This window comes from Acomys minous (assembly GCF_964271855.1).
Source record: "Acomys minous genome assembly, chromosome: 16".
Lineage (NCBI taxonomy): Eukaryota > Metazoa > Chordata > Mammalia > Rodentia > Muridae > Acomys > Acomys minous.
The window spans coordinates 24,506,827-24,530,767 of record NC_140498.1 but is presented as its reverse complement, the minus strand read 5'-3'; the positions used below and the strand labels follow the sequence as shown (position 1 = coordinate 24,530,767).

General features: G+C 47.1%; 1 protein-coding gene across 1 annotated transcript in view; it reads left to right on the top strand.

Moving 5' to 3' along the window:
* The window catches only part of ADAM19 (ADAM metallopeptidase domain 19), an 89,212-nt gene that overhangs the window by 26,589 nt on the left and 38,682 nt on the right, over positions 1-23,941 (top strand). The window contains exons 4-5 of the mRNA XM_084761905.1: positions 12,019-12,097; positions 18,660-18,736. Coding sequence (XP_084618031.1) covers positions 12,019-12,097; positions 18,660-18,736 — 156 coding nt within the window. The remainder of the gene's footprint in view (positions 1-12,018; positions 12,098-18,659; positions 18,737-23,941) is intronic.

Here is a 23,941-nt window from a genome sequence, read left to right as displayed (position 1 = left end):
TCTCACCAAGTTGGGACTGTCTGGTCAGCAAGGCCCCAGACATCCTTCTGTCTCCCTGTCTCTCAGTGAATGTTGGGGATCTGAACTCAGGCCCCTGTGCTTGCATAGCAAGCCGGTTACCTACTGTGCCATCTCCCCAGCCCTCTCTCTTCTAAAATTCTAAGTACTCCATTTCTTAGGAGCAGGCATGTGCTCAGCCTCTGCCTATCCAGCAGCAGAGACTTCACTTGGGGGCCCTTTTGGGGGTCTCATATGGGCACTGTTGCAAACAATTGCACCAAAATGCTCAACACCATTTAGTGGGTGGAGCTTGGCTACAGGGTCCTCAGCTTTTTGAGAAAGCTGAATGCTGTCTTTATGACTTCAGGGCTTAAGGCTATTTTCCAGTCCTTTCCATGACTTCCTCGTGTCCCTATGGATTCCTTCCCTACCCCCACCCCCCAGGTAGCCTGTTTGCAGAAAACTGGCAGAGGCCTCATAGTCTCCTCTTGCATCAGCCTCCCTGGAGAGAGAACCAGATGAGCCGGCCAAGTGGCTACAGTGGCTGCATCATGTCAAGCATGGTTTCTTTTTTCAAATCCTTCTTTCTGGAGAAGGGAATTCTGGGACAATGAATTTCTTTGGAGAGACACCGAGTCATGAAGGAAAGAATTATCTAAGCTTAGGAGGGCTAACAGGAGTCCTGTTTCTGTAAGCTCTTTATTGCTTGACTTAACCAAATCCTATGAATACAAAGGTCAGACTAGATTCTTAGGTATGTGGCATAGCAGTGTGATTGGGAAGAGTGGAGTGAGGGATTCTCAGCTCCCGGTGTCCAGGCCAGCCTTGCCTTTGCATGCGCGCTCGCGCGCGCGCGCACACACACACACACACACACACACACACACACACACACAAACACACACACACCACACCCATACACTTACACACAGGGACACACATATATGCAGTCCTCCATCATAATTTTATAAGCAGCTTTTTAGAGGAAACTGGAAATTGGTTATCATACCAATTCTAAGAAGGAAGGAAGGTGGGTTATGAAACGGGCACTGACCCAGGCACTTGCTGGTGAAGCCCGCCTTCACAAGGCCTGTCAGCTCCTCAGTGGGTGCTCAACTGTTTTCAGGTGCTTTCGTGGATATCCTCCTCTGATCTTCATCCTGGGAGGGAGGCAGGTCCCCCACAGGGCAGAAATGGCACCTGCCTTTGAGGGCTAAGTCTCACAAATCCCCTAGCACATAATTGGCTTCAGTCAATATTTGTGGTATGAGTGGTGTTTCGGATATGGGTGCTGGAATACACCCAAGCACTTAAAAGTAAGTGTCTGATGAAATCAGGATGTGAGGAACCCAGGCTTTCTACACCCTCTTAAGTCGCCTCTAGTACACAACAGGTACGAGGCTGGGCGAGCACCCTTCCTCCGATTTAGCTACCATCAGTGTGTCACATACTCTTGTGTACTGATATTGTTGGCTTGCAAATAAAACTTCTGTGTTCGTGTGCTGCTTTTACTCTTTTCAGATTATTTATTTGTGAAAGCCTTGAGCAGAGAGGGTAGGCCGTCACGATCGTTTTGGTATGGCAGACGCCCTGACATACGTACTAATTCTGTCCCATGCAGAGTTTGTGGAAAAGGTGTGGATGGCAGGATCCTGGGATGATAGGCCCTTTGGGAGCTGCTGCTGGGTGGGGCCTGTGATGTGCATGCAGGTGTCACTTAACCATGACAATAAGAGGTGAGAGCTGCTAGTCCTGACTTATTACTCAGTCATTTGGCTAATTAAGAGCAAGTGCCTTGACCCGATTCCCAGGACCCCCAGCCAGCAGTGCAGTGAGATGGGAAGATTTCACTAAATGCAAATTAGGCCACTGTCATCTTTAGAACTTGGCCCAGCTGCTAGGCAGGTTGAGATAGTGGTCTTCTGTGGTCTATGAGGGCTTTTCAAGTTTTGATGCTACTCACTTTTGTTCTGAGATGCTAAGAAACCCGGGCAGGCTTAGAATTGTTCCTGAGTGTTTAACCAAAGGCACCCACCTTTGAGGCAGGTGGGTTTGTGGTCTTTAGAGACCTACTTTATTTTTTCAGGGTCAGATACACCTGGTCCCCTCTTCTAAATTTCTTCAAAGGTCTGGTCTGGTGATCTCTTGGAGACAGCTTTCCTTACACCCCTGAGACTCATTCTTAAAGTCTTTCTTTATAGTATGGCAATCTAGTCTTCTCCCTTCCCCCATTTGCACCCCTGAACTTCTACCTCCATGGATTCCCTGGTACTCCCCTCCGGGCCCCTGTGGTTTCAGCTAATCTGATGAACAACTATTGTGATTATTTACCAAATACTGGTTACCATGCAGGTGCTGTCAGGGACTACTTCTTGCTCTTTAAAATTTTGTATTTCTGAGAAAATTGAATTTCCTCCCCTCCACCCCCAAACCATTCTTAACCAAGTCCAGTAAACATCCAGGATGGGCTATGTAGGTCACCGTTAAACAAACCCACAGACTCTTATCAGTCAGCCATTTCCTGGGCCCCTCAGGTCTCTTGCCAGCCGAGCTTGCCTGATTCTGAGACGTTGGCCCTATTTGTGTAGATGGACACTCCATCCTCATCACCACAGATGAGAGAGAGAGGCACGGAGAGGATTAAATAAAGATCCTGCTGGCTAACGGATAAACTGCTTATCCAGACGGCCTTTAAGCACAGCATAAAAACAACCCGGAGGACTGGGAGCTAGTCAGAGGAAACCAGAAGACTTGGTGGGAAGCAGCTGGTGAGGAGGACTGTTGTTTTAGTGCCTCGTTTAGAGATGTCCTTAACAGGAAGCTAAAGACAACATACCCATAATTCTGGCTTTTTGAGAGTCGGGCTGGTGGGTGTCACCATCTTGTTTCTTAGGGTTGCTTTGGAACTTGGTCCCTTAGCCGACAGGGAGTCCTTGGCTGGGAGGAGGGCTCAGCTCTTTTACCATAGGAGCAACCCAGCCTTGGTGGGGGGCCCTTCTGCTCCCTCACAAAGGAATGCTGGTGCTTGTGCGCCCCAGGACTCACCAGTGCCTTATTTGGCAGTGGGGTTGAGCCTTTTGCAAATCTGTTTCTATTCCCTGAGAGTCAGAGGGAGACCACGCAGAGTGCTGGTTTGGAAACCTTGGTTCTGAAACATCTCTTAGTTGTCTTTTCCTCCTTACTCGTACCCTTTTGGAGAAGCAAACGAAAAGAATACATAAGAATATTTCATTCTTTCCGAATTGTGAGCTAGCACAGGCCATTTCACTGGGATAACACTTTCTGCTTTTCAGCCATACTTCCTGTGCCGGGGAACCCTAGGCGCATCATTTCCCCTTAATGGAAACCTGGGGTGCTGTGGCCGTAGCTTGCTGGTAGAGCACTTGCCCAACATCTATGACACCTGGGCTTTCACTCCCAGCATTGCAATCGATATGTCTGCTACCCAGGACACTTAGGTCCCAAACATTTTGGATTAGAGATACTCAATGTGCGGTGGAAAAGGATTGCTGAGCTACAGTTGTTAAATTAGATACAAACTGGTTACACTTGAAGGACGATAAAACAGTAACTTGCTTTTGGAGACTGGAAACAGTACCCTAATACATATGAATTTTTAAAATTTTGTCCAAAATAAGAACTAGCACAGGCCATTTCATTACAGTAACACTTTCTGATTTTCAGCCATATGTCCTGTACCTGGGAGGCCTAGGTGACACTATTTACATTTAATGGATACCTGGGGTTATTTTTTCTACTGCATGGAAATATTTGCAGTTCTAGTCTTTCGCTAAAGCCTTTACGCGTGAGCATCTGGTTTTACAGGGCTGTGTGAGAGCCACCCTAATTCACTGTGAGTAGCACACTGAGGCTAGGGCACTTTGAGGAGTCCAGAGAAGCGCAGGTAGGGCCTCCTAGAGTCTGAGTCTGGACAGAGGTGTCCCTTCCCCCACAGTCCTGGTGTCAGGTTAAAAGGAACCACAGTCATCCTTGCCCTTGTTTCATGACTTGGAAGGACAGTCCAGTGCAGCTGGCACTCAACTCAAAGCCTACTGGGTGCAGACGAGGCATGCACACTCAACATTCTTCTGGCCACATAGCTAGGAATACAGCTGGATACACATGTAGACGATGTCCTAGTGCAGTGTCGAAAGCAGGGTCATTCCTGGTTCCCTCTCTGGTGGGCTGGTATGCTACCATCGATAGATTTTTTTTTTCTTTTTAAACCCACACATAAAGCAATACCGATTTATTTCTAGGTTGTTCGTAGGGAGGTGAGTAGAAGGCTGGGAAGGGAAGTCAGAAGGTTAAAAAGTTAAACCTAGCAGAGCAGGAAAGCTCCCAGAGCCTGAAAAAAAGCATCACCTGGAAAACCTATTAAAGATGCAGATTTTTTACTGGCTGCTAAGAGAATATCATTCTCCATGGGGTCGGGTGGATTGTGGGCATCTGTATTTTCTTTTTCACAGCTTTTCCTGGTGTTGTAGAGTGATTGGGCCAGAGTCAGTGACTTAAAAGAGTGTGAGGGGAAAAAAAAAAGAAGAAAGGCAGCCACATGACAAACTCGGACAGGGTGAGGACTGTCCACCCCCCCGCCCCCCCTTCCCCCCCTCCAACGTCAAGTGATGGGGAGAAGCAAGTCTGCAACTCTCTGTGTACAGACAGACACTTGAATACTGTCAGAAAGGACTAGAGACACCAGGGGGGAGGGGCAGCAGTAAAAATAGCCTGGGAAGGAGCAGAGAACTGTGCTGAGCGCATGGGAAGAGGCTATCTTCAGGGTAGTTTGGGAACTGTTATCGCCTTGTACCAGTTTGCTTGTCTGATGCTAGGGGAAGGCTGAGCTGAGCTGAGCACCAAGAGGGTGCTGTGTAGACTTATCTCAGGCTCTGCTCTACCCTCCAGAGAGGGGTTGTTTGCTTTTTTTTTTTTTTTTTTTTTTTAGCTAAGAGAATCATTTGAAACTAATGTCCACAAATAGTTCTGCAACTGAGATGAACTAATTCTGTAAGTGTGGTGGCAGGCTTGTGAAGGCCGTGAGCCTTAGGGATGTCTCATTAGAGCTGTTTGCAAGCTACAAGCTTTGGAGCTTGGCTACTCTAGCGGTTTCAGGTTGCCACGGCAGATTCTGTTCTTCCCAAGAGAGTGCCTAGAAGTGATGAGGTGCCTAAAGCTTAATTTCCTCGGTTGGCTTCAGAAGGCTCTTTTGTTGTAGAAAGAAGAATTATTCTTTCTATGTTAAACAATACAGTAAATTATTAAGGCGGTAGTTTTCTTTAACCAGCTAGTTCCCCAATGACTGACACAGAGAGTCTATGATTTAATTTTAAGCTGTAAGCACTATGTTGGGCAAATTCTGAGCTATTCTAACCCTAGTACCTTAAAAACCCACATAAAAGCAGGGTGGTGGTGACGCACGCCTTTAATCCCAGCACTGGGGAGAGGCAGAAGCAGGTGGATCTCTGTGAGTTCGAGGCCAGCCTGGTCTGCAAAGTGACTCCAGGACAGCCAAGGCAACACAGAGAAACCCTGTCTTGAAAAAACAAAAAACAAACAAACAAACAAACAAAAACTCACACAAAAGCCAGTCACTTGCCAATCTGATGGCTCCCTGGTGACTTCTGCTCCATCAGTCTCTTCCTTCAGCCATCTTATTTCTCCTGACCCTTTCTCTCTACATCTTCCTCCTCCATCTTCCTCCTCCTCCTTCTCTTCCATTTCCTCCTCCCTTAAACCCAAGCCCAGGCACCTAAAATTCCACCTCCTTCTCTTCTACTCAGTCATAGGCTTCAGCATCTCTATTTAACCAACCGGGCATAATTGGGGAACATTCCTTATCATCACGTGGTTATAGGAGACAGTTCAATATTCATAGCAACGCCCATGGCAGGGCGGTAGGTAACTGGATCTCACGGCAATGAAATCAGCATTTGAAAACACAGTTGGACCTTCCTCTACAATTCTTTTTGTTGTTTGTTTGTTTGTTTGTTTTTTGTTTTTCTTCTTTATGTTGGTGAGTATTTGCCTGTCTGTTTTACATGTTCGCAATCTGATGCCTGGTGCCTGCAGAGGCCAGGACAGGGTGTCTGATCCCCCTGGAACTGGAGTCACAGGCCGTTGCGAGGCCCCGTGTGGGTGCTGGGAACCTAACCTATGTCTTCTACAGGAGCAGCAAGTGACTTGCAGCACTTAGCCATCTCTCTAGTCCCAAAATGGAGGTTTTGTTTAGGGACTTTGGCCTCTGGTGACGATGGCTTTCCCCTATTTCTAGGCTGCAGTGCCAGCTGCTAGTGTCACCATGATCACGATGATGTGACACAGTTGAGTCCCTTCTCCTACTCCCTGCCTGCCCGTGGTCAGGATGGACAGGACCGAGACAAGAGTGTACAGCAGAAATGTTTTATCTATCAGAGCCAGTGGGGGAGGGGAGGGTGGGAATCCTGGATAGGCTTTCCCTCTTCCTGGATCTCCACTCACAAATCATTTCCTGAAAACCCTAATGCATGCCAGTGGTAAGAGACCGCTTCCTGCCACCATGCTGAGCCAGCCCCCTATCAGAGCGATGAGAGAAAGATGTAGTTGGAGAAGGGACATCTGGCCACTCAGCATCCATGTATGTGGTCTCATCTCTGGGAAGATGAACAGCAACATTTGTCCTGAGAGCAGTGCTGGAGTCTCCCTGCCTGGGCCCATGGGCATATTGAGCCTTCTCTGGGACCAGGGGAGAGCCTCTCTGAAAGCAATGCTTTGTCCCCATTGGTAAAATTGTACAGATGGCAATGAAACAAGTCCCCTTTGCTTCAAGTAGGAGGGACCTTCCTGGCCCTCACCAATACAAAGCCCATGCAGGGAAAGGGTTATTTGGGTAGAACTAGCCCAGAAGCTCTCGCTTATCTACTGTCTTGCTCCTGCCCTGGGCTTAGCTTACTCTTTGGCTCTTCTCTGCAGACATCCATATCCAAGTGGGCAGAATTGCCCTGATCATGACGAAGTATATCAGCTCAGGGCCATTGTCATCATCACCAAATTGCACTTGATGTACAAATTCTAGGCAGTGGTTTAGTTTCATGTGTTCATCCCGCAGAGTCAGGGCAATGACCCAGCTCTAAGGGTCCAGCTCGCAGACGTGACACGGGAGCGCGGCTCCACCAGTGTTGTGCTCACTTACAGTGACCTGGCTTCTTTTGGGTGTGCTGTGAATGTGCAAAAGCAGTGTGAGCTAGCATTGACGTGGGTGGGTAGTAGGTTTGCATCGGTCCAGGATGTGGGGGAGGCAGGAAGGTGAGGGGACTTGGAGAGTCACGCACGCACACACATTTCTGAAGTTTTCTCTGTAAGTTGTGGTTTATGGTGTCGGTTCTAGGTTTGCCCTCGCATCAGGATTACCTGGAGGGAAGAGTTTGTTGAGACAGAAGGCTGGGCTCCGGCCTTAGTTTCTTTTTGATGCAGTGGGTCTGGGGTGTGGTGCATTTTGGGTGTGGTGTATGCTTGGGTACCTGTTTGTGTGGTGCCAGAGGTCAGAGGTTTTTCTCTATTGGTCTCCACCTTAGTTTTTGAGACAGGATTGTTCATGGAGTCGCTCACTGATTTCTGTTATATCGGCTGGCTTGCAAGTTCCAGGGATCCTCGTGTCTTGTTTTCTGTAGCCCTAAGGTTAGTAGACACGTGCTACTATGTCACACTTTCTTTACTTGACTGCTAGGAATCAGGCCTTCATTCTTCCACAAGGAGCCTGTTATTTCCTGAGCCATCTTCTTGGATTCTAACTTACATTTAAATTTTTTTGTTTTTTTCTTTCTTTCTTTTTTTCTTTATCTCTCCCTTTTTCTTTTCTCTCCTTTTTTTTTTTTGTTTTGTTTTTTGTTTTTTGTTTTTTTGAAACAAGGTCTCTCTGTTAGCCTTGGCTGTCCTAGACTTGCTTTGTAGACCAGGCTGGCCTCGAACTCACAGTGATCTATCTGCCTGCCTCTGCCTCCCGAGTGCTGAGATTAAAGACGTGAGCCACCACACCCAGCTTGTATTGTTTTTAGAGACAGTTTCTTTTTTCTGGGTAACAGCCCTGGATGTCCTGGAATTCACTATGTAGACTAGGCTGGCCTTGAACTCACAGAGATCTGCCTGCTTCTGCCTCCCAAGGGCTGGGATTAAAGACATGAGCCACCACCGCCCGGCTGGGATTCAGATTCTATGGACAGAGTGAAGACAGTAGATGCTGGATGCAGAGAGGTCGTTTGTAATTGAGGGTGAGAACTTGAAGTACAGAGGGATGAGTGGTCAGAAGTGGAGTGGGTAGTTTTAGGAGCTGCTGGTCTCTGGAAGTTTCATTAATTCATTACTTCATTAATTCTTGTCTCCATTTATTCGGAATACATGTATCTTGCCTGCTTTGGGAGCTAGGAGGCGCTTTTAAAGACATTTGTGGTCCCTGCTTTCAAGGGAATATGTAGTCTGGTGAGAAATCTATTTGATTTTTTTTTTAAAGGTTCTTAAAATGCCAAGGCTCCAAGAATCACAAGCTAATGAGGGCAGGCCCTCAAATAAGCTGCAGAAAAGCTGTCTTCTGAACATGGGTACTTAGGAGCCTGTAAGCATGCCGACACCTCTGAGGCTCAGTTTGGATTGGTCTCTTTGGCTCACTCCCTCCCCCTACCTGCTCTAATTCATTTTAATGTTGCGGCTGGATAAGTGAATCCATCCCCCTACTCCTCCATCCCCCGTTAAGACCCTGAATAAGCTTAGAGTGTATTTACCTCAAGTGTATTTCCTGTGGGAAAATTTACATCTCTTCAGCCACCCAGGGTACACCATTAAACTCTGAACTCTCAACCAACCATCCATTATGCAGTCTGCAGAAATGACCCAGGAAATAGACCATAGGAATGAGCTAATTGCTTTTCATCTTTTCTCTTAAGTGATATATGGAGTGAATTAATAGCTGAGGAGAGTTAGAGACACACGTAAAATCCATTCATTTTTCTTAAACCTTGTTAAAAGCAATAGCGAGGAGCTAGGGATGTGGCTCCATTGCTAAGACTACTGCCTGGTGCTCATGAAGCCCTGGGCTTAGCACCCTATTAAACAGGGCATGTTGTAATACATCTATACCTGTAATCCCAGCATTTGGGCAGTGGTGATGGAAGGACCAGAAGTTCAGGGCCCATCTTAGGCTATATAATGAGTTCATGACCATCCTGGGCTACATGAGACCCTGTTTCTGAAAGTTAGAATAATGTAAAAGCAACGATGATAACCATTAATTTCTATCCAGCTCCACTCCATCATGGTTAAGGTTCAGCTTGCTTCCTGTATTGTTATATTGTTTGATTCAGGAGGTGTATTGTCCTTACTCATGGGAAGGGGAAACTGAGGAAAGGGAGACTACCCAGTTTGTCATTTGCATTTGGCTTGTCTTCCCCTGCCCCCCACCCCCAACTCCAAACTGGAAATGCATACTCCAGGTGGAAAAGGGTAAAACACAGAGTCAAAGTCTCTCAGGATCCAGAAACCCAAGCCAGGCAGCAACAGAGCCCTGCCCTGGGTGAGTCCTTGACTGAGAGAGGCAGAAGCCGACGGAGCCGGGTTTTGTCTGGGCAGACAAAATGGCTGCTTTGGCACAGCCAGCACTTGCTCCCACAGACAGCTCAACAGTGGGCAGTGGAAAGAAGGCAGCAAGGATCTGTGCTGACACACCGATGAATGGAGGAAGCTTAAGGTAGCCCGCAGCATCTGGCTGACTGACCAAGCAGCAGTCAAGCCCTGAGGGTCCAGCAGTGAATTCTTGAGGGAGGAGGGGAGTGTTCCTTACCCAGAATAAATGACAACTCTTAGCTGATCATGGTGAAAATGTGATGGTAGCATGCTACGTGTTTATTTTGTGAAACCAGGGACTTAAAAAACTTTGGCCAATGGGATGGGTTTTGACTGTGAATGTGTCTGATGTAGAGATGCTGGGGATACTTTATTTACACGTAACAACACAGCCCTATCATAAGGGGGGGGGGGGAATCAGTATTTAATTATCCATTAGGTGCGGGGAAAGAACTGCAGGTTTGGTCCAAAGTCATTGGACACCAAGATAGCTCATTAGCATGCTCTGGTGCACTGGGAAAGGGTTGGCCTTGTAATCTCCCTGAGAGTTATATGGCACTCCTTAGAGGATCTGAGGTTCCCCAGATCAGGCAGAGAGGGAACCCAGCTGAGAAAGGGAGTCATCATCTTGTACTGAGCTCAGAGGCTATCTAGAAATGCCAGACTTTGACCTTGATGCCAGGGTCCCACACCAGCTAGTAGTGGCTGGTCAGAGCTGGAATCAAAGCGTTTGTCCCAGACCATGCCTCAAGCCCCTGGTATGCTGACTTACTCACTAACTCCATCTATAATTAACTATATCTTGTATTTAGTAAGCTTGCAAGTGCTGGAAGACACAAGCACACATAGCTGTGGGGCCTGTGCCCTCGTGAGATTTCCTGTTGAATCCCTTCAAACTTATGAATGACTCCTTGGAATCTCTGGATCCGAAGGGAAATGGGTTTGGAGATGCCTTCTGCAAGTTAGCAGCTGACCCAAAGTTTCCATGTAGCTGAGTGCTTCTCTGGGCCAGCTGGACTTTGCATTTTTCTGGCTTTACACATCCCTCCTGGGTTTCTCTGTTTCTCCTCAAGACTGAACTTAATTCTTGAGGCATCTGCTGCCTGACAGCATCCTGGGATGGGAAGAGTCCAGCCTGGACTTTGGATCCATGTCTCTTCCTCTGGGATGTGTCACCTCTTCCAAAACCTAGTGCCTCTCCAGACTCCTTTGATAGTCCTTTTACCCTCAGCCTGTTTTTCTTCTAAAAATACAGTTTTGAGTTAGGTTTGCTGTTTTCAAAATGAGTATTTGATAAGTTTTTTGTTTTGTTTTGTTGTGTTTTTTGTTTTCTGTCTTTTTTAATTGCAGCAGTATGTAACCTGTCTTGGGAACATCTGCCTTCCTCTGGGAACATTGCCACTTACAGTGGACTCCTGCCTTGCCAGTTGTTTTCAATGCATGGACTTGGGGCACATCACTCAGTTTTTTTCATTAAAATGGGCTTGAGAATACATATATTTCTGAAATACCCGCAACTAATTCCTCTTTAGTTTTTCACGCTTACATATAAATATGCATTTCTTTCTGCCAGACAGAATCTGAATTTCTGATGTTTTGTTCCATTGAAACTCAGAAATAACTTTGCTCCCTGACCTTGCCTTTCTGGGGATCGGTTCTGTTAGTTGAAACAGCTGTTCAGTTCTTTCATTTTTCATTTTTCTATTTTCATTTTAGAGAAATCCTAGGAACCTTGTCCTGTATCTCCTAGCTTTTGGTGGGGGATCCTTAATCTCAGCTTCAAAGGGCCTGTGACGAGAGAGAAAACAATATCTACATTTAGAAAAGAGAAAGGGAATTTGTTGGGATGATGACAAAGAGAACTGTGGGGTCTCAGGAGATGTGACCCACAGAAAGGCTAAGCGCTGGCATCAGCAGCTCTGTGAACAACGAATATTCCTGTCATCTGTCCAGACCCTTGCAATGTCACTCCATTGGCTTTGCCTACAGCATAGGCCAGGGCCAGGTGGGACCCCTTGATTGACAACCCTACCAAAAACGTTCAGCAGAGGTTATTCTCCTAAAGAAAAATTGAGGTGCCCATGCTAAAAAGTCAGTATATACAACACTGGAAGGATCAGTTGAATTTCTCAATAGGGTCCCCAGACCCTGAGATAGTGTGAAATGTGTTTGCATGTACATTTTCTCAGGACCCAGAAAAAAAAAATCAAGATAATTGATTTGGTATCATCAACTCCATCTATCTGGTTGGAGTGATCAATGACAAGCTTCTTCCTGGTTTTCTTCCTGTTCCTTTGTTCCCTAGCGACCACCAGTTTCTTCTAATCAGGGTAGCATCTCCTGGCTCAGTTACAGTCACTGGCCACCATCTCCTGGCAGATAGAATCTATCAATAAAGGTGCAAATGTCTGCTCTTATTTTATTTTTCAGGCACCTCTTTGCTCCGGCCTACACAGAAACCTACTACAATGCAAGTGGCAGCCCTCAGACCACCACGCTGAAATCTGAGGTGAGTCACATAGATACATGTCCCACATCAGCTGCCCTGGCTGGGTGGAAATAAATATGTGGTTGAGGTGGCCCCTTCTCTGAAGGGCTTGCTTCCCCTGACTGAAGACCTAGAACCCAAAGCAGAAGAAAACTCTGTTGTCTCATGGCTGTCCCCTGTTCTTTGCTAGTGAAAATGGCGAAGCAAACAGACATGGAATGTTTGAGGATAAGGGTAAATAGCCTTGGTTAAAATCTGTGTAAATCATTAGCAAGTGCACATATGATTAGGCCTATGTTAACTACCCATATATTAAAAATCTTTAAAAGGAATAATTTGCTCATCATCCTGTCATCTTGCCCAATTAGATGGTGATAAAGTTATTTATTTATTTATTTAGTTAGTTAGTTAGTTAGTTAGTTATGGTTTTTTGACACAGGGTTTCTCTGTGTAACAGCCCTGGCTGTCCTGGACTCCCTTTGTAGACCAGGCTACCTCAGACTTAGAAATTTGCCTGCCTATGCCTCCCGAGTGCTGAGATTAAAGGCATGCGTCACCATGCCCGGCTCAAATATATATTTTTTAAATATAAGGTTTTAATCACTGCGTACACACATTTGTATTAACATTATATCTTTTTAATGCAACTGGGCTTTGTTGCTGTTGTTTTGTTTGTTGGTTTTGGTTTTTCGAGACAGGGTTTCTCTGTGCAGCCCTGGCTGTTCTGGAACTTGCTCTGTAGACCAGGCTGGTCTTGAACTCAAGATTGGCCTGCCTCTGGCTCCTGAGTGCTGGGATTAAAGGTGTGTGCCTCCACCTCCATGCTCCATCAACCTTTTAAATTTTTTCCTCTTGTCTTATTGCTGGCTTATTTCCCCTTCAGAGTTATTTTTAGTAGGAAAGTTTTACACATCATCAAAGTGTTATCATTTTGAAAATAGTTTTACATCTTAATTTATTTCACCATATCCTACTGGTGGACATTTAAGGGAGTAAGTCCTACCTGTGGCAGGATTTGTTGGCCCTTCCCACAGTGAGTTCAGTTAGGAGTCACAGGCGCAGAGCGGCGGATCTGAAGCAGATGGAGTGATTCTTTTTTTGCCTGCAGGGTGTGCTTGGACATGTTTGGAGGCAACACTGCTTGTCGCATGCTGCTAGCATCTCATGGGCAGAGGCCAGGGATGCTGTGAAAGCATCCTATAGTACACAGGGCACAACCTCACAATAGACTTATCCAGACCTAGTTGAGCCAGAAGTGCCTCAGTGGAGAAACCCTGTACCAGACCGAGACCTCTGAGCCTGGGCTCGTGAGACGGGATAGGACGGGGGCGCGCACGAACTACATTGTGTTTGCGCTTCTAAGAGGCAAGAAATCTGATGTATGACGCGGGGGAGAACTGGAGAGGTTCCTCTAGGAGGACCCGTGGATTAGATCACCACGTAACCCATGCTTCAGATATCTCTGCCTGTCTGCTAATATCTAATAAGATAGCCACTGTCAGTTACTAGCAGGCTGGAATTGGGAAAGGATGAGTCTTTTAATTTTGCATTCATCTTTAGACAGTGGCTTTTCAACCTGTGGGCGGCAACCCCTTTGGCAAACCCTTATCTTCAGAGATATTTACATTATGATTTATGAGAGTAGCAAAATTGCAGTCATGAAGTAGCAATGAAAATAAATTCTATGGTTGGGGTCCCCACGACGTGGAGGAATTGTATTAAAGGGTCGCAGCATTAGGAAATACCACTGCTCTCAAGAGGTCTACAGCGGAGTAGCTGGGTAGCTGGAGGGAGTCGAGGATGCTCTGTCGGGCTTTCCTGGGTGGGAAAGAAGTTGGAAGTGTGGCCGGGGACAGCAGCGGGCTAACTGGGCTGGGTCATGGAAACTGTCCAGCTCCGACCCACATCTCCTCAAAGCCCCTTGTTTCAGGCTTCTCCCTTCTGCAGACATCTGCTTGGGAATAGGAACGGGTATGGGCTGGGGGCTGGGTAAGTGCCATGTAGAGAAGGCCCAGGGCCATCACAGTTTCACCAAATCAGCCTCCTCCGTGCTCAGCCCCTCCCGCCGCCATACCCACAACTCAAGAATGGGTCTCAGTGCACAAGTTTACTATGACCTCATGCTTCCTGCTGTGAAAGCCTCCGGGGTGGCCTCCTCAGCCGGAAACACTGCGGAATGCCATGACTTCATGGCTGATCCTGACTTTTTCTTTGTGCTCTAAGCTGTGCACCAAGCACTATGCACCAAGCAGAGATGTGTTAAGGGTCTTTCAGAGAAGAACTGTGGAAGACGATGTCTCTTGGCCTCCTGGATCCCCCTCCTTCCTGAAGGCCTTGCTGGCTGAAGCACATCCTTACTGAGCCATGGGCCAAGAGCATTGTTTTCTTCCCTCCACCACTGCTGGATTCTTGCAAAGTCCCCACCCAGGCCCAGGGGGCCTCCCAGTCAGCCTTCTCATTTGGAAACTAAGAAATCAAGGAGAAAATGGGACTGGAACAACCCGTAGCTGCCCTTGGCCTAAATGCTGAGGACTCTACCCTGCCTTTAAACTTAGCAGGCGTTCTGGGACTCTCATCAAGATTTGTTAGCCAGGCCTGTAGGTGACAGCTCTAATCTAGGTCAAGTTACTAGGAGAACAGGTCTCGGAGTATGTTCCAACAGCAAGACTTACAGGGTTTGGGATCTGAAGCCAGGGCTGCGGTCTTGGCTCTCACGGGCTGTGTGGCCTTAATCAACCCTTTGGACCATACTACATTCTTTCTTTCTTTCTTTCTTTCTTTCTTTCTTTCTTTCTTTTTAATCTCAAAAGTTAGATATGCTGATCACTGACTCAGTGCTGTGGAAGGGTAAGATGGTCCACTGGCTTTCATGGGGATTTCTAAATTCCATTTCTAACCCCATGCTTTACAGATGAGAGGATTGAAAAGGGGGAAAGTAACCTGGCTCTGCTTAAGTGGCAAGGCTCAGCCTAGAGCTTGTCCCCTTGGTTGCTAGAGGGTAAAAGAGAATTCAGTCAAGTACCTATCTGCCTTGGTTAGGAATAAAAAAAGATGGGATACAGGGCCAAGTTGCTGGGCTACACGTCTTCGCTTCACTGTGTCACTAATGCTCTTTACATCCGATCTTAGCCCAAAAGCTGAGATCCTTTCAACTAACCTTTGGTTTCCCTTGTAACCTGGGAGTCATAACTGCCTCATAGGGCTGTGGCCAGGATTAAAGTAAAAACTAGTAAGAGCCTACTGGCTCCTAGTTACTAAGAGTAAGTGGTAGGTACCCTGGTCACACATGCTAGTGGCCTCTGTAAATTATAGAGCATGTGACAGTTGTAGAGCATGCCATTGCTGAGAGCACGGGGTGTGCACACTGTGGCCATCAGCCAGAGAGCCAAAGAGGTGTGAGGTGTCTTCCTAGCCACTTCTGGGTCTAACTTCGTGCTGCTTGCGAAGGAACTAACATTTTTAAACTGTTTGATCTACCCCACCCCCACCTCTCTCTTTGGTTTTTTTGAGACAGGGTCTCTCTGTGTAGCCTTGGCTGTCCTGGACTCACTTTATAGACCAGGCTAGCCTTGAACTCACAGCGATCAGCCTTCCTCTGCCTCCTGAATGCTGGGATTAAAGATGTGCACCACCACACCTGGCTTGACCTATACACTTCTCAATGCTTGACTCTCTGTCATTCCACTGTCTATGAGCCCTGCTCTCCTTATGAAGGCTTGGCCCCTCGCCCAGGGAGAACTGGCCTCACTCATTGTCAGTGCTCTGCCGAGTTCTAAGGACCAGGGTCAGAACTTGATTGTTGATGATCTGCCTCGAGTTCCTCTGGCCCAGGGACAGATGGGGAAGCCACATGACAGGCTGGCCTTTGAAAGCAGTGGGCCCCTTGGCTAGAGGCTGGGCTGTACATACATTGCCTGCCTTCCTAGGTATGCTGGAAAGCAGTAACGGCCCTTGGCTAGAAGTCGGACTGTGTATGTCACCTGTCTTCCTAGTTGCCAGGGAATGACCTCCTATCCCAGTGGTTTTCCTTTGTGCTCACATGAAGCTCAAAGTCTGACTTGTTTAAAGTCCAGGAGACTTTGATGCCAAGAGGAGGCTGCTGCCGTCCCTCTTCATGCCTGTGTCCGAGTGAATGGGTAGATGCCCAGCGCTGCTGGCCAACAGATCTTTGGTACATGAAAGGGCACCTGTGGTCCAGAGAAGTAGCCCAGGTTGAATGGGGCGTTGCTTGGGCTTCCTATCACAGCTGTAAGGCTCAGATAAATAGGATGCAGAGCAGGTGGATTTGGGTCAGCCCTTTTGGTGGGCTTTTGGGTCCCCCAAGGCCATGTTTTATTGTTAGTGAAAGAATTTAATGAAAACATGGCCACTGAGGTTTCTTGTCTATCATTCTGGGCTTGAGGACAGTCTAGCTAGCTCCTTTGTGTACAGGACTTTCATGGCCACTCTGAGGTAGGAGGCTAAAGATGTGGAAAGGCAGAGAAATCATTTACCCTGCTGGCAGATGTGGGAGCCTGGCTTTAAGGCTGGCCTGGCTATGCCAAAATGCCTCCATTTAATTCTCAGGCTTGGGGTGGGGGTTGGGGAATTTAACTCAGTGGTAGAGTGCTTGCCTAGCAAGCGCAAGGCCCTGGGTTCGGTCCTCAGCTCTGGGGGGTGGGGGAGACAAAATAATTCCTAGGCTGTCTTCAGGACTAGAGCTGGGAGGGAAGTGGACTCAGTCACATGGATTTGCCTTCTAGATCCCACACACACAAGGGAACAACTGGAAACAGTACCGTCTGGAGGCAGGACTGTTAGGCTGTGTGTCATGTAGGGAAAGCCTGAGCATTTGTGATTGCTGCTCAGTCTCAGGGTGTTTGGGAAGTCAGTTAAAGACACTGACATTAGGGCTGGGCCTGGTGGCGCATGCTTTTGATTCTAGTACTCCAGAGGCAGAGGCAGGTGGATCTCTGTGAGTTCAAGGCCGGCCTGGTCTACAGAGTGAGTCCAGGACAACCAGAGTGATTACACAGAGAGACCCTCTCTCAAAAAAACAAAAAGAAGGAAAGGAAGGAAGGGAGGGAAGGAGGGAAGGAGAAAGGAAGGGAAAAAGGGAGGGAAGGAGGGAGAGAGGGAGGGGGGAAGAAGGGAGAGGCTGACTTTACTTTCAGGTTTACCTGTTCTCTGTTCTGGCCAAGGCACCAATTCTGACCTCTTTAGGAAAAACATTTTATCATTATTGCTAACCTGTTTTGGAAAGAGCGATGGTTTATCTGGGCACATAGGTACTATCAGAAGCACTGTGTTTGTTTCCTAATTGCTATGATAAGCCTAGTGAAGAACCACTTCCCTGGCACTATGAACTTTTATGTGTAGCTGTGCTCCTTTGACTTCTACATTGATTGCTTTTTGTTAGTGGGATAAAACACCGTGGGTGAGCTTATAAAATCACAAATCCCGTCCTCCAGTGACCTACTCCACCATCAAGGCTGTACTGCCTACCTAAGTAGCATCACTGAGGATCACCAAGTGTTCAAATACTTGGGCCTGAGGTTGGGTGGGTGTCATTTCTTATTTGAACCACCGCAGCAGCTTCCTAATTATCAATGACTAGCTTTCACAAGACTATAAGCCCCAGGGACTGGATGTCTGTGCCCATTTTCTCATTGAGTCTCTGAAACCTTGCCCAGAAGTGGCGCTTCATGGTACTTATAAAGATGGAGGGTTGTAGCTGGGTTTGGGGGACCAGACGCCTTTGAGGCACTGTGACTAGGTATAGTCCAGGTATAGAGGACCTCAGGGAAGGAAGAATATCTTGAGCTACGTTTATATCTTGAGGCTACCCTACCAAAGCACTGTGGACTTGGAGGTTAAATCAGGAATTAATAATTCTCTCTCCATTTTAGAGTCTAAAGCCCACAACCCAGGTGTTGGAAGGGCGTCTACTCTGTAAGACCTCCAGGGAAGAGTCCTCCCTCCCTTTCCTAATTCTTTGGTGCTTCCTGGCTTGTGTTACATCACTCCAGTCTTTCTCTCTGTCTTCAGGTGGCTTCTCCCCTCATAGTGTTTATGTCCTTTCATCCAGGAAGTATATGGGGCATTTGACTTATGACCTACTCTAATCTATGTGACCCTATCTTAATTTAATGACATGATCAAAACTCTGTTTACAAATGAACTCAAATTCTGAGCTTCTGGGTGGACATAAGAATTTTAGGAGGACACTCTTCAACCTGCTGTAGGGAGTTTGCAGAGGTGATATCAGTGAGAGATTAGCTCTTTCAGAAGATTGTTTCCTGAGGCTGACATGTCGGATCTGAAAGTCCTGGGTTCTCCAACCTAGCAGGAAGATCTTTGGCAAAGAGCAACAACACCTTCTGTTCAGTATGACTGGTGATGTCTGCCCTGCACTGTTGTGGGTTACTATAAGAACCAAACAGAGTGGTAGCCTGGAAGTGTTTTGCGGTTTGTAAGATGCTGCAAGGTCAGGATTGGTGAAGAACTCATCCGTCACCTGTCACCTGTCGTCACTCAATAAGACCTTAACATTGCCATGCTTATCAGTGCCGTTTGACATGAGCACTTCCTTTTTGTTTTCTAGGATCACTGCTTTTACCATGGGACTGTGAGGAAAGCAGAAGAGTCCAGCGTCACGCTCAGCACCTGCCGGGGAATCAGGTAAGAGACTCTGAAACTGCTGGTGACAACGGTACCCTCTCCCGGAAGATGAGCAGGGCTAACCCAAGGCAAGGGCCTTAGAAAGGAAGCCACTGGGTATGTGTTTATATTCTGAGAGAAGTCAAGCTTGTGAGGTACCAGGGAAAGCCCAGTAATCCACACACACACACTGGATTTGAATTTTCTTTTCCTGACAAATTTCATGTGTTGAGATATGAGCTGTTGGCCGGGCGTTGGTGGCGCACGCCTTTAATCCCAGTACTTGGGAGGCAGAAGCAGGTGGAGCTCTGTGAGTCGAGGCCATCCTGGTCTACAGATAGAGTCGTAGGACAGCCTGGGCTACACAAAGAGAAATATTGTCTTGAAAACAAACAAACAAAATATGAGTTACATTATTTAGGGATAATGAGGCCAACAAATCAAGAGACAACCATTACTGACAGATCAGCATTAATAAAGAGCTATCTGTCAGATGTAACTGGCAGGCTACAAGTCATAGTCAAAAGAAGTGTGCTAATCTATGAGGGGCAGTGTGGGAAAGCACAGAAATGTGAGGGAGAGACAGGAAGCTGGGGGCGTGTGGGCTAGTGCAGGGAGGGGGTGGATGAGTTTGAAGATCAGTCTGGGGGGTAGCTAGTATGACTGGCTTCAGTAGGCACTGGGACACAGCACTGGGTATTCATCACCATGGCTAGGTGGATAGTGGTCCAGGAGTGGGAGAAGCCAAGACAGTTGGTGGCTGGATCCTGAGCTATTGGTTGGCTTGTACTGAAAGGCAACAGTAGCTGGCGAAATGTTTGCCATCTCTAGGAGTTGGGTAGCCATGTTTCTCCAGGGTCTGTGAGATCTGAGAAACCCAAAGCAACAAGAGACAGAACACAAGTGCCCTGCCAGTAGACTCCAAGCTGAGTTTCAGCGTTCCTCCTACATCTTCACTCTATGGTAGAAGGGCTTTTGGATTGGGTAGCAGGACATGGGAAGTTAGGGAAGAGAGATGTGGAGAGAAAGGAGAGGATAACTTTCAAGACAGAAAATCAACTGGGAAGTTCCAACAGGACGATGCTTGGGGAAAGGGTGCCCCTTCAGTCTCTAAATCAAAACCACATGAGTTTGAGGCAGGAACGGCGCATGCCTGCAGGGAGCCGGAAGAAGGCATCAGATCCCCTGGAAATAGAGTTACATGTGGTTGTGAGCCGCCATGTGGATGTTGGGAACCAAACCTGGGTCCTATGCAAGGGCAGAAAGTTCCTAACTGCTGAGCCAGCTCTGGGCCCTTATCTACACAAATTGTACTAATGGTGCCTGAGCTCAGGATGGTGCCCGACTCTAGAAATAAGAGCAAAAGTTCTGCTTGGCGGTAGTCAACTGTATGCTGGGGACAAGACTCTCACCACTACTAATGATAAGCTACCCACGCAGTATTATCAAAGGCAGAGTTAGGAATATAGGTTCACTATTGGCTCTCATGAGCTGGTAGGAGGTGGTTTCTTTCCCTTTTTAAAACCAGTAGCTGCTTCTCTCATTTACCAACTGGGTGTCTGCTGTCTGCCTATGCCCTACACTGGTGGAAGCTAACAAGCATTGTAATTTTTGGATCCTCATCTTAGCAGGGGCATCAAGAACAGATATGGTATAGAACTGTTTTAAGTGTTTCATTATTTCTGCAGCACTCTACCAGCACACGAGAGTTGTTCCCTTTCAGACTTAACTAGCTTACCACTGCCTCAAATATAACTGAGGGCCCTACTGGCTGCACGTCTGTTTATGAGTTGGTTCATAGCCCTGAAAGATTATGTGGCGAGTTGCCTAAGGGAATTAGGCAGGAAATCAGTTTGGGCTGAGAGGTGATTAACAGAGGCCTCATATCCTCCACTCAAGTGGCCTCCTCCAGCCAAGGCAACTGGCTTCTCTGTGCTGTGTATAGGCTCAGCCACTGCCACCTGTGGCCACAAGTAAACAAACAGCTGTCCCAGGAAGGAGGAAAGGGAACAAGCAGGTGTGACCTGCTTCTCTCTGCCTCCTCTTTTGTCCCTTCTGGATGCGAAGCAGTGGGAAACACTTGGCTTGGCCTCTTGTAAATCATTCCAGCGGTCAGGCCACTGGGGGAAGCTCACCAAGCTGCCCATGTGTTTCTGTTCTGCATGCTTCCATCTGCTGATGACCACATGGCTTCCTTTCCCAGCCCTCTCCTCCCTCCACATGCTAAGAAACCAAGGCTATGGCCAGGCTGATTTAAGAGCTGGAGACGTGTGTGCAAGACGGCTGCATTTGGGTCCCTGGAGCAGAGGCAGGAATGACAACTGTGTTCAAACACAAAATAGCTTCCTGAGGCCCCTGAAGCCTCATATTTCCATGGAAGGTCTCCATGGCAACCGTTCATCTCTCCTGGTGAGGTACTCCTGTGCTTGGAGAAAATGGATAGGATTTATGCGAGGGGGCCTCTTCAGGCTGATCATAAAAGGAGTCAGGAGAGCCTCTAGACCAGTGGTTCTCAACTCTCCTAAGGCTGTGACCCTTTAATACAGTTCCTCGTGTTGTGGTGATCCCAAACCATAAAATTATTTTCTTGCTATTTCATAACTGTAGTTTTGCTACTTTTACAAATCATAATGTAAATATCTGTTTCTCCAATGGTCTTAGGTGACTCCTGTGAATGGGCTGTTTGACAGCCCCCCTCCCTTCTGACACACACACACACACAAAGGGGGTTGAGAACCACTGTGCTAGGTGGTCTGAGGGTCTCTTCTTTCCCTGGACTCTACAGATCAGTTTATCATTAAAGAAGACCCCTGTTTTTAATTCTTAAGACAACGCTTATTGAAAATTGTCTTTGTGCGGGCTGGAGAGATGGCTCAGAGGTTAAGAGCACTGCCTGCTCTTCCAAAGGTCCTGAGTTCAATTCCCAGCAACCATATGGTGGCTCCCAACCATTTATAATGAGATCTGATGGCCTCTTCTGGCATGCAGGCGTACATGCAGGCAAAACACTGTATACATAATAAATAAATCTTTATAAAAAAAAAAAGAAAGAAAAGAAAATTGTCATTATGTAGCTGATACAGTTTTAGAGTTAAGCATCCAAGCCATACAGAAAGGTAAGCTAAAAAGTAGTGAAGGTTCTCTGTCCCCCACTATGGTTCCACCCAAACCCACCTCTCATCTGGGTCACTGTTGTGGTACACGTAATTGAGATGTGATGTCATTCCATGCACACAGGTCCGTTTTATGATGTGTTTCCAACTTAGGACTAAGTCTTAGGTGCACAGGAATCTGACAAATTACTTTAATGGGTCCTTAAACACTTAGCTACTAAGGCCTATGAATTGAATTATAGAGACGATCTCTCAATGAGATACAATAAATAACCCTTACTGATCTACTTGATGGATCAGCATTCCGTCACAGCAGTTTTCTCTCTCTCAAAATCTGGGCCTCTCACAGCCATTCTGCCTTTATTAATGGACTGGCTCCTGGCCTCTGATCCTTTGTTCCTGGGAGAGAATCTGAGATTGAGCACTGGAGAATGTGTCCAAATGTGCACACCATGGACTGGGATGGGTTTAGAACTGCCATTCTGGGGCCCTGAATTTGTGCTCCGACTCTACACTTCCTGGTGGTGTGACCTCTGTGCTTCTCCGTACTTGGTTTTGTCCTTGTCTTGGCCCAACTGGCTTTCCCCTGGGCCTTACTCAGTCCCAGATCTATAAGCTAAGTGCTTGCGGGGAGGTTGTGAGTAGTGGGGCTGGTGAGATGCTGGCTCCAGAATCATGACTCTGGAAATTAACAACCTGGAATCTGCCTCTGGAATTGTGTTAACTCACATAGTGACTCTTGAAGCGAGTTCCCCTCCACCCACGCTAAGATTTCTACTCATCTAAAACCTGAGTAGACTGATTGTGAAAAGGATCCTTTAGCTTATGAAGCCCTGGGCTACAAGAAGGAGCTGAATGGGAAGAAGAAACAGAGTCTGGGGTGGAGGTGGGGGCGGGGCAGGTGATCCTCCCCTGAAAGCTATACTTTCCTTCTGGATGCTTCATAATAAGTCCCAACTTTCAGGTCCTGTGTGGAGTAAGCCATCGGATGGCAGGCAGGGCCATTGCGCTTCGACAAGTTTAGATTCTAGAGGCAGACCATTTGTGGTTTCCAAGCTGGCAACTGGGGCCAGGGAGATTGCTTGGTTGTTAAATTATTTATTACCCAAGTGCAAAGATCTGAGTTCAGGCCCTAGGATGCACTCTTCTAGCAGCTGGGCATGATGGTGCAGGTTTATAATCCCTTGAGAGACAGACAGGAGGATCTCTGGGGCTTGCTAGTCAGCCACCCTCATTTACTTGGTAAGCAACCAACTCTTGAGAAGCCTATTCTTAAAAAAAAAAAATCAAAATGGACAATATGCTCCCTACACGCACACACAACCTGCCAACTAACACAGTCCTTAAAAAAAGACTTTATTCATCATTATTGTATATGTGTTGTATGCATTATATAGTGTGTGTGTATGACTGTAGGGAAAGGCATGTGTGCCACAGTGAGCATGTTATGGTCACAGGACAACTCTATGTAGTCTGTTCTCTCCTTCTAGCTTAACATGGGTTCCAAGGATCGAACCCAGGACTGTGTGTCCAAAGCCTTCACCTGCTTGGTCATTTTACTGGCCCCAACTGGTGCTGATACTCTCCTGAAATCTCAGTTTTCTGCCCTATAAGATGGGATATATTGGGGCAAGGGGAGGTTGGCACTCACATTAGGGGATTTGCTCTACCTTCCTGACTGTAAGTTCTTTGATTGGGTCATTGTATCCCCAAGAGCTAGAACAGCCCTGTCACATGGCTGGCACTCTGCTGAATGGTTCCCCAACAAAGTGCTTTGTACGTTACTTGTCCAGTATGCTTCCATGACTGCTAGCTTTGCTGGAGAATGTTCCCTGGCTGTCAGTGAGCATTGTCTAGTTACTTTAGAGCAGTGCTTCTCAACCTTCCTTTCTTGTTGTTTGTTTATTTGTTTTTTTTGTTTTTTTTTTTTTTTTGAGACAGGATTTCTCTGTGTAGCTGTGGCTATCCTGGACTCACTTTGTAGACCAGGCTGGCCTCGAACTCACAGAGAGCCACCTGTTTCTGCCTCCCAAGTGCTGGGATTAAAGGCGTAGGCCATCACCCTCCCCACTCTGGGCTGGTTCTCAATTTCCCTAATGCTATGGCCCTTTAA